Source organism: Rattus rattus, chromosome 2, assembly GCF_011064425.1.
Source record: "Rattus rattus isolate New Zealand chromosome 2, Rrattus_CSIRO_v1, whole genome shotgun sequence".
NCBI lineage: Eukaryota > Metazoa > Chordata > Mammalia > Rodentia > Muridae > Rattus > Rattus rattus.
This window is the reverse complement of record NC_046155.1, coordinates 21,349,310-21,360,631: the sequence shown is the minus strand read 5'-3', so window position 1 is coordinate 21,360,631 and position 11,322 is coordinate 21,349,310. Positions and strand designations below refer to the sequence as shown.

At 40.5% G+C, this 11,322-nt stretch overlaps 1 protein-coding gene across 1 annotated transcript; it reads right to left on the bottom strand.

Annotated features, from left to right (window-relative positions):
- Positions 1-1,098: 1,098 nt before the first annotated feature.
- Zfand5 (zinc finger AN1-type containing 5) lies at positions 1,099-10,925 on the bottom strand. Its single transcript, XM_032891709.1, has 6 exons — positions 10,347-10,925; positions 6,605-6,764; positions 6,110-6,221; positions 5,427-5,530; positions 3,262-3,387; positions 1,099-2,694 (listed from the first exon to the last, which is right to left on the bottom strand). The coding sequence occupies exons 2-6, from the start codon at positions 6,753-6,755 to the stop codon at positions 2,546-2,548; spliced, it is 642 nt and encodes a 213-aa protein (XP_032747600.1). The 5' UTR covers positions 6,756-6,764; positions 10,347-10,925; the 3' UTR covers positions 1,099-2,545.
- Positions 10,926-11,322: the final 397 nt, after the last annotated feature.

Genomic DNA, 11,322 nt, shown 5'->3' with positions numbered 1-11,322 from the left:
CCACACATATAAGAACTCAACTCTTCCTTGGTTCCTTCCTGAAATCATTCTCCCTGGTTGATGTTCCTGACAGATTATCTAAACCAAAATCTTCAAAGTTCCTATGTATATGAGTATTTGAATAGTCAAGAGCTCATTCCTATAATCTCAGCACCCTGGAAGTTAGCGAAGGCAGGATTACAAGTAACAGGCTAACTTGGGCTACACTGTGAACTAGGGTTAAGACCTCCACATAACTCTCTGTCCCAAAATGTGATTATGCTATCACTATTGTAATATCTTGCTACTGAAGCTTTCACAAACTGAGAGAGCAGGGACTCCCACACAGCCTTCAGAAGAGCACTTCCTTTAACATGCATGAGACTTGGTTTAGTCCAACAAACAAAAAAAAAATGGCAAAGTACTGAAGCATTTGTTGACACTTGTGAAGAGTAGTCATTTTAAAAACAAGTTCTCCTTTTAAATGCCTTGTTTTCAACCCAAGGGATGCAATACCCAAAACTGAGGGGTACTACTACTGTTCAATCCATGGACTTCTGTAAAACATTTATATTCATCTACAAGTAGTACTCCTCAAGGGTGGATAGGCAGGAGTTGCACTATTTCTAGTCATCTCTGATAAGCAATGGTTTTATTCTTGACTTCAGTTGGTCTGGAGCATTTAAATGTTATTTCTTATCTAAGTGTAAGACTTGCATTAAATTAATTTTCTCCTCTCTAGATCCAAACCCATACAGAATAAAGCAATTGTTTTCTGTTTAAGCACCTACATCTCCATTCAGGGTTGTTTAACCAGGAAAAAAAAAAAAAAAGGAGAGGGATGAACAATTATTTAAATTTCATTCCTTTCTCAAATTTTAGGACTGCTTCATATTAATGATGCCTATTTCACTCTTCGAAATTTGCCTATCATAATGCCACACCTGAGAAAGATTCATGACCAGCTCATGGTATTCACGTGACTGAATTCAAGAATGACCATGCAAAATAACTTTGTAGTACAAAGCTATATGAAATTAACTAATAAATTTGAATATGAAAACTTTCCTATTTTCTCTGTTTAGGTGTCCAAGGCTTAAAAACCCAATGAACAAGAAGTTTCCCTCTGTACACTGCTTTTATTATTTACATAATACAATATAGCATCAATGCTGAATAGCATGATTATGTGCAATACATAAATATGAACTATCTGTACACATCTGCAAATCTAACTTAGAACTAAAATACATAAAATTGAAGCAAAACTGAATGTTTTAATAAAGAAAAACTAGGACTGAACACTGCAATAAATCAGAAGTAGTGCCTTGTGTACATACTTAACTATTTACAGATGAAAACAGGCATTACCACAACACTAATCTAACTATACTCATTTATATATAAAAAACACAAGTTTCATACATCACAAAAAACCTTCCATTATAACACAGAAGTGATATTACCAGACAAGCATCAGTGAAGTATACTGCCTTTTCTAGTTGTTATTGTACAATGCTGTAGATAATGCAGCCCATGCAATACACCCAAGAACACTAGAGTCCTACACCCAAATACAATATGATAAAGCAGCCCTCTGCAAGTGGTGCTGGATACCACTAAAGAAGTCTACTGCAGCCATGTTGGTTATGATTTTCCATGCAGAAGGGTACAGTTACATTAAGAACTGAAGTCTTTAAAAAGCTTTAAACATTCTTTCTTGAACCAAAACATTCAACAAAAGATGCACATGAAAAACTAACTGCTCAGATACCTTTGCAACTTAAATTCAGATGCATGTTATTTAACAGAGCTGCTATATGTGAAAACCAAACGTAGAGTTTAATTTCTTCTTGTAAACAAATCCTAGTGCAGTTCTGTGCTACAATTTTAGTAATGAGAATGCAGATATCTTCTGGTGCAGGCCAGCACAATAAGCTTCAAAGATTATCTCAGGCACCCTGCTGTTGACTTGATGGTTTTACTCAGAACCAGTTGTGATGTTACCTTTCGCAGAATGTCCTAATTGACAGCTTTTAGAAGACCAATTTAACCAGGCTCACACATGGCACCAAATACTGGTTTTGTAGCTTTCTTCCTGCTTCCAAAAGCATGTCGAAATTAAGGTGAAGTTTGACTATGGTAGTAGACTGCCAGTCCTTTTCTGGTGTACCATTTTTTTAAAGTACAGGCACATAACACTAGCCAAAGATTATACCTTGATTACATTCCCAAAAGGCAGATATGCTGCAAACATGCAGAGATTTCATTCAGTTTGGCACATGGAACTAAATTTTGTTCCTAGTATATGTGTATTTCAATTTGCTGTGCATATTTTTGTCCAATTTTACTGAGGGGAGGGCATATACATTTGTAGGGCTGTATCTATCCAATTCTGCCTGTAACAAACACCCAAACATCCTAAAATATCAATTATATGACAGACAAGTATAAAGCAAAACTCTGGAGAACATCAAAGGAAAATGGCCATGCATCTGCTCTTTAATGTTTTCCTACGATATATTAAAATAAAAACAAAGTTTCAGTCTCTTCACATGTAGTAATTTTATATTCTCTGGATTTTTTCAGCCACAACAACTGGATTTTCTTTTCTGATTTTTGCTGCAGCTTCTGCTTTGTAATCATAAGGACAGTTGTGCTTGTCAGAGTAACGGTGAAGTCCACAAAACAAATTTCCACATCGGCAGTCAAACCCTGCACAGACAAAAGGAATCACTTGGCAATTTGTAGTAATTGGGGGTGGTGGTGCTGAGAAGGGGAAAGCAGTCAAGTCACTGTATAGAAAAGAAACTGATTTTCAATGCTTTATGAAAAACAGTTCCTGACAGTAGGATAAGATAAAATTCATGTAGGTTCTAGAATTAGGACCACTTGAATTCAAAATGCAGCCTTACCCCACCATACAGGAACATCGAGCCAAAAACTTCATGACCAACTATAAAATTCTGTGTAAATACCTAAACCATCTAATTCATGGTTCCAAGTAGGTGTTCACTACTGTTAACTCAGCTATCTATTCTCTAAGTATCAAAGGAAGGAATCAAAAGGAAAATTCCAAATAAGAAAAATAATTCAGAAGGCCCAAGGTTAATGATAATTACACAACTAGGCCAACACTTAAGTGGATGGAAATTACGTCCAACTTCTTAACCCATTAGCCCACCCTTTCTGAAAAATCTTAGAATATTTATTTTTTTGATGTGTAAAATCAATAGTTCTTTTTAGAGCGACTCTTTTAAGATATGAACTATGTGTTAATACCTGTAAGGCCAACTTTCTTTCTACACATAAAACATCTGTTCTTCTTTGGTTTGGGCAACTCAGGAGCTTTTTCTTCACTTTGAGAAGAACTGGGCTGAGAAACTGATGGACTGGGCTGAGTGACAACTGAAAGACAAGGTTATAAATTAGAAATCTGTCTGGAAATCACCAGCTGATATTTAAAGCTTAAAGAGTAATATTTAAGAGAATCAGCTAAGATACAGAATGTATGTTTAAGCAACCTCTCTTAAATGTGGATATTTCCTGGCAATTACTATACTAGTATACATTTCTAGTAAACAACCAGTTTAAGAAATCCCATCACATAAGCAGCCAGCTGTTTTCTAAAATTTTAAAGAAAAATGTCAAACATACTGGATATGTTTGAAGTATTAATTTTAAACTAGTAAAGAATTTTCAGGGAGATAGGATTTGTTGTTCTGACCCAAGGTCTTATATTGTAGCCCAGGCTGTCCTTGAACTGGAGGCCATCATTCTATCTAATCCTTAAGTGTGCTGGGATTACAATACAGGTAACCACCAAACTGACCTCAGAACAGGTTTTTAAAGACCTCTTACTTTTTTACTAACCAAGAAACATAAAAAGCCACCGCCCTGCAACTTAAAAACAAAACTTTTGTTAATTCTAATAGGATTTGTCCTCACAATGAAAAACAGTAGTCTGCTGTATTAAAGCCCCACCCTTAGTAGCTCTAAACAAACTAGACCAAAACAAACTTTTCCTTGTATTAAGCTTAACTGTATTTGCTTATAAACTCAACTGTGACTGCTTATATTAAACCTAACTGTAAATCCTTAGGATTAGTCCAAATACTAAGAACAGAAAATTTAGGCATATACTATGCTAAAACCACTGCCTAAACAACATGCCAATAATTAATTCCAATGCTTGTAGTATGATCAAATTTCAAGAAGCAGATTGCTGGGGTTGGGGATTTAGCTCAGTGGTAGTGCAAGGCCCCGGGTTCGGGCCCCAGCTCCGAAAAAAAAAAAAGAAAAGAAAAGAAAAGAAAAAAAAAAAAAAAAAAGAAGCAGATTGCTTTAATGTCAACTCCTCAACACATTAGCAATACACATGTGGGATCAAGAGCCTAGTGGGAAGCCAATAAAAATATTCCACCTATTTTTTCTTAAGCTACTATGACAACCTTAAAATAATTTTTCCTAAAGCATGAGAGTACTTGAGAAAGCTGTACATTAGCCATTTTTCTGCCCACACCTAAAACAGTAAGTTCAGACATACAAGGGAAGAGGATAGAAAAAGAGGAAAAACAAATAGAAAATCACAGATTTAATAAATTTATTATATAAATTTAGATTATTAGCTGATCTATTTCCAAATATTTGTGTGTATAAACCAAACATTTTGGTCTGTTTTTTCAAAGTAGAACTCATTTTAAATACAGATTCACCTGCCATTTCATGACCAAATCTGACTTTATGAAATCGATATAGTACAAAGAAAAAACAACAACCCCTCCCCCCCAAAAACACCCTGGCACATCCATAAGTCTCCAAGCCAGACTAAAATCCCAACATTTCCCCCACAATGGTTTTCCACTTCACTGTCTCTTCTCTACCAAAAACAAACAAACAAACAAAAAAAAACAAGACAAAACTGGTTTGAGTAAGTCTTGTGAACAAAGAACAATTGAGTCTTCTTGTAACATAGGGGTAGGGACCGTCTGGATATGCTCTAAAAATAGCTCCAAAGCTACTGCCCACTGGAAATAAAAACAATAAACCCCTCCTTTAAAGCCTCACAACACAGGTAGTGAGGGCCCCCACACTCTTACAACTCTCAGCACTCAGCATGCTCCTTCGCTTTACTCTTTACAACATGGACAGGGCTGAGACTGAAGTTACTATAAAACTCCCTATGGCCTTGAAATTTAAAGTCAGTAAGTTCTTTCCACAGAGTTTCCAGAATACTTGATTTGTTTTTAAGAGTAAGGGTAATGAAGGGATGAGCAGAAGAGGGTGAAAATAATTTATATTTTTGATGCTATTTATTTACTTGGCGTATACTTTATAGCTAGCTCTCCCTGTGGTCCTTCAATGGAGAGAATCCCATCACCAACTCAATTCTTTCTCAATAGTGCAGAAATTCAGAACTGAACTAGTATTAAACTTAAAAAGCATACCTGGCTCTGACACCTCTGTTTTCGGGGAAGTTATTTTGTCCTCTCTTGAAATGCTCATTTCTGTCATTTGTTGAGTTACAGGCAAGGCAGCCACAGGCACATTTCTATTTGAGTTCAAGCAAACAATTATTTTTAAAGATGTTAAGGGTACTATTTTTTGAGATAAATTGTCAATTCAATTTTAAATTATGTGTTATTTCCAACATGATCAAATGGCACCAGATTAACTTAAATTTGGAAAAGATATTGGTTGCTCAACATAAATGAGTAAGAATAAAGAAAGTAATTTGATAAATGGCTCATCAACTCATGGCTGCATTATTTGTATAGTATCACATTGTATATAGAGAGTGTTTTAACTGTGCCTATAATTTAAGGACAAAAGGAGCAGCTGTGTTGAAACACACCTTGTGAGGCACTGCAGTCTTACTCTTTACAATCCCTAATCCTCAATTTAGAAAACAAGAACACATTTTTAACAGTGGCCTTGAAGGGTTTATGGAGTATGTAGTGATATACACCTTTATTCAGCGATCCAAGAGCCAGATGTTAATAGACGATGGAATCCTTCAGTGCTCAATGTAGGCAAAGCCAAGGCCACCTGATACAACCACCTTGATTATATGTATAGCAAAGACATCTTGATTTTTCCATTAGGGAAACTCAGAAATGTTCACTCTTACCTTGATTTTTCAGATGTGCTGCCAGCAGCACCTTCACAGTTGTTTAAAGTAGCATCTGCTCTTTGTACAGACGCAGAGTCTGAGGTAGGACTGTTGGAACCACTAGCTGTCCCTATGTAAAAAGAGAACCCTGTAAGACACAAATCAGCACTACAAAAACCCACTTAATAAAGACTTAGTAAGTATCAATACTTGCATTTAATTTAGCGATCTAAGCACCTTCACTGCACTGCAATCCTATACTTGACATTCAGACAAAAAAAGAGTCATATCCCAAAAAACACATGTATAAAACAAAACTTCCAAAAAGAAAACTAAGAATGTTATAAGAAGTCTGCAGAATAGTCATTTGTTCTTGAGGTAGCCATGCACTTGGGCTGTTGTCTTATGTTAAGTTCTTGTCAGTCAGGCATTCTCTCCTTGATTTTTCGACATTCTTGATTCTTAGATTTTCTCTCCACCAGTTCAAGTGTTTTTTTCTTGGAAACAACTTACCCATTGGGCTCATTCTGCCACTATTCTGCTGTCTCTGAAGATGTTCTTTGTAGCAAACAGAACACATTCCATTTGTCCTAGGATTCCCATAAAAGCCACATCCAGTACTACACAGCATGGGCCCTGGGGTCTGGTTAGTCTCCTGAGCCATATTTTTGTGCTATAAAACAAAAAACAATTTCAGAAATTAGCATGTCACAAAAATAAATTTAAATACAATTACTATATCTTTGCTATTCCTAAACACCAAATCTGCTACTAACAAAAACCAAAATTGTGTTAATTAAGCAGATATCTTACTGACTTTAAAACAGCGAGTTAAAGAATTGTTCCAGCATTGAAAAACTACTACTAATACAAATACACAAAAGTGTATGATTGTATCTGTTACTATTTTAACTGTAGTTAAATGTCAGCTTGCCAGTTATCCAGGTTGTCTGAATCATTTTTACTTTCTGCTCTTATATTACAGGTCAACCATTCAAATATGATGGTTACTTCGATGGGCTAAACATAAAACAGGGAGAAAAAAAATCCCACCCCCACAAGAATCCAGCTAATCACTTTTTGGTATTTTTTTAGTTCAAGGTGTGGCTGAATCCTCTGGTTTTAGCCCTACAGTTTTTAAGCAAAGACTACTTAATGGTGTAAATATTTGCCTTTATGTATGTATGTGCACATTTATCCCTGGTGCTCAACTCCCTGCAACTGGAGAGAGCTCCAGTTAACAGCTTTGGGAGCTACCATGTGAGTGCTGGGAACTGAACCTGGGTCCTCTTACAAGATAGGCACTCCTTTTTTAACAGCTGAGCCAGCTTTATGGCCCATCCACGCTTTTAAGAAACCACACCCTGAACCTGTCTTAAAGAAGGACTAGGGCCCCATCAAGTAACACTTCCACTGAGACAGCCACCTGTAACCTCAGTATCCGGAAATGTGAAATTGTCAGCCCCAAAGTTTTTAGTTGTCTATTAACTTTAAAAAGCATTTCTTTTTCTCCTGTCAAAGCCCCAAATTTTCCTAAGCAAAAGCTTAATGTAGTAAAGAAATATAAAATCATAATCATTGGTTATGGTTAATATGGTTAATATTTAATGTTAGGCTACCAAAAAACTTAACACAGCAACTATACCTTGATTTTTCCAAGTTGTTTACATTAGCATAAAAATGAGTTAAATTTACTAAGCGTCACACTGTATAAGAGACAAATACAAATTAGGAAAAATTATCTTTGAAAAGAATTTTGTAAAAATTTAATGGTATTTGGTTAAAAAGAAACTATGGTCACCCATTTTTTTCTCCAACTACCACACAGTACAATACACCCTATTAACTCTTTACCAAAATCAAAAAATGAAGGAAGGGAAGTAAATAACCAACGTGAGTGACCAGGACAGAATTCTTTGAGTACCGGGTCTTGAACAGTTGAAGAACAGCAATCTTTCCTTTTTTTTTAAAAGCACAAGAGCACCTTATTTTGAGCAAATCAAGAGTACATAGTGATTAAAAGCCACAGTTTAGAACAATAGCAGTAATTTAGTTGACACTGTCTCTTTAAATAGTGAGTGGAATTTAGCTGACTCATTTCAGAGCAGGGCAGTGTAAATATTTCAAGATTACTTGTGCAGTAAACACTTTTAGCTGAGGTTTTAAAATGTTGAGTGTAACATAAGCACAGGAAAACGACTGAAATAATAAATTTATATATCTTCATTTTCGCCATGCAATGTCTTGACCTTTACCCTATGCAAAAAGTTGGACCCTTTTCAGCCTGCTTTAAGAACTATGCTAATCTCATTTACCACACAAACTTCCAGAGACACTTGACATCCTTTTAAAGTATAATGAGGGAAATTCTAAGGTCAACAGATCAGATCTACTCTTAGTTAATAAGAAAGCACTTTTCTTATGTTAATGAAGACTATCCCACCCAAAGCCTTCCTAAGAAAACACAACTCAAACCTTAAGCTGATACACAGAAAGACTAAGAATCAAGACTTTAGTTTTTTATCGACTTCTTCCATCTAGTAAGTCAGATTTTAAATGCCATCACATGTGCACAGCTTGCTTTAATATTTCTCTGAAGCTTAGATCACATGGGAGGGCGCTTCAGCCTGTCACAAGGCTGCAATGTGACAAGCTGAGCTGGATGGAGGCTCTCTCATAAAGCCTAGTCAACAGGGGCCTCTGAAATCAGCTTCTATTTATATCTCAGAGCCTGCCAACTCCTACACAACCCCAAGAACTAACGATGCAGCATTCATATATGTCACATAACAAAACAAAATGCAATTAAGGCCTCCAGGTTTTCCTAATGCAGGATCAGAGAACAGTCTCACCTTCAATCCACAATACCCAAGCAGAATAAATCATAAAGTAAAATGTGGTTATTAAAAGTGGAAGGAGGGAGTGTAGGCACAGTGGAGAAAGCACAGGGACGCACAAACACTCCTTACATTTCATGACAACTATAGGGTGTTTGTTAGTTTAGATATACTGTATTTCCCTTATATTCGGGGGTGGGGGACGGGGACAAGTTGTTAGAAACTTAGTACCCATCCATAAACCCTTTCGGCACAGCTAGAATGTTTGTTTTCTTTCCGTAAAGTTCACGGTTTTTCTTAGCTCATAGCTTAAAACAAACATTACTAGACTAAAAAAGACAATTTTCCAACTCAAAATCTGAAATGAATGAGTTTTTCTTTTAAAGTATTTCATAGCTGTTTCAGGTGCACATGATGGTTAAAAATGTGGTTAAAAAATCACTTCCTAACCTCGAGGGCAGACCCGAATTCTAAGCTCTAATGCGCCCCACTAAGCCTGACCTTGGGCAAGTCCTTAGTCTCCAGGTCTCTGTCACCTCTGCCGAATAGTTTTTGTTTTTGTTTTTTTAAAGCTCCTTTCCATACTTAATAGCGGTCCCAGGTAACAAAAAAAAAAATTTGGGGCAACTAAAAGAAATCTCTCATTTGGGACGGGACACTTTAAAAACAAACTTGAAAGGTAAAAGTGAAGAAGATTTTCAACAGTTGAGGAATGAAAATCTCAACTTTAAAAAAATCAAAATGAGAAGATAAAATTCATTTTTATCTTTCTATTCCCTTGATTACTAAACATCTATTTTAAGAATGGAGGCTTTGACCTATATATATTATTTTCTTCTAATTATCTCAGGTAATATTCTTAGGCAGCTTCAATCGACAGATAACTTCTACCTTCCTTCAAAATACAACTACACCGAGTGCATGGAAAGCAAGCAAAATGTCAAGTTCACAAATGTTCACGTAGGAAACAAAGGGAGAGGCGCTCGACTTGCTTCCACGGAAAGGATTTTGAGGGAGAAGCTTAACCGCCTTGGAAAAGCTAAAAATCGCTCCGGGAGAAGAGCCGTAAGTCCCAGTTCCAGCGATTTCGACCGAGTTCGGGATCCAGAGGCCCCCCCATCCCCCTCGCAGCGCAGGCCGCGCTCCGGGAAGCCCGGTAGGGCCTGCTCCAAAAATCACTGAGTCATGCACTCGGCGGTCCCTCGCCGGAACAACTCGGCTGTGCAGGGAGCCGGGCGCGGCAGCAGTCGCCTCAGCCATTGTCTGGCCGGCCAGCCGGCCGGCCGGCGGACCCGCGCCTTGCGCCGCAGCACGCCGGGCATTGTCCCGGCCGGCCGGCTGGCCGAGTCGGGCCGGTCTTTGTGCTCGCTGATCGGGCGTGCTCCCGCCCCCGCGCCGTCCCGGCTCGCGCCACTTACCCTGCGGGGCCCGGATGCACTAGCGAGCTGGCGCGCGACGCCGGGCGGTGGGCCGGGCTGAGGCCTCCGGGAAGGGCTGGCTAGCGGCCGCCGCGGGCCCGGGTGGATCGGACCGCAGATGGAGCTGCGCCGGCGCCGCGGGGGCCTCCTTTGTTCGTGCAGAAGCACCGAGGCGGCCGAGCCCCGCCGCAGCTCGGGTGGGAGGGCGGCGGGGGAGGAGAAGAACCGCAGGCCGCGGGCTACCGCCGCTCCAGGTGCTCGACCGCCGGCGCCTCACGCCTCCACAGCAACGTCCCGGCCGAGCGAGGAGGCGCGCGAAGGGGCCTGAGCGCCGACAGGGCCCGAGGACGGCGCTCTTCGGGCTTCCGCGTTCGCCAGGGAAGCTGCGCGACTTCGGGCGGCGAGCGGACGACTGACGAGGTGCACACAGCTCCGCGATCCGGACGACTGACGCTCTAGCTCTGACCAGCGTTCGGGATCTGAGGGAAAGGGCGGCGGAGGCGGGGCCTGTGCGTCAGCGAAAACCCGGTCGGCACGCCTGCAGCGCGATGACGTCGCGGGGCAAGGCCCCGCCCCTGACCTGCAGGCACCAGCTGGGGGCGGGGCCGCGCTTGGGGGCCGGGCGAGCCCGGAGGCTGCGGTCACGGTAGCCTAGTCACCCTCCGGCCCGCCGGGGCCTGGGTGGAGCTGCTGCGGCGGGTCCACGGAGGCAGCGCTTCTATTTTTAACCCTATTGTCCGCCCTCAGCCTCCCTCGCCAGCCCAGTTCTCACGCTTCGTCCCCAGCTCCGCTGGGGTCCCCTCCCCGCGGGACGGGAAGGCGCGGCCCGGAGGAGGCTGGCAGGGTTCCGGGTGTCGCCGCAGCTCCGCCTGCCGCCGCCCAAGGTCGTGGTGCGCTGCTGGCTCTGAGCTAGGACCGCCCACCAGCCCTAGCTCCAGCCCCGCGCCGCCGTTCTGAACTGTTAGGCCAACCTATA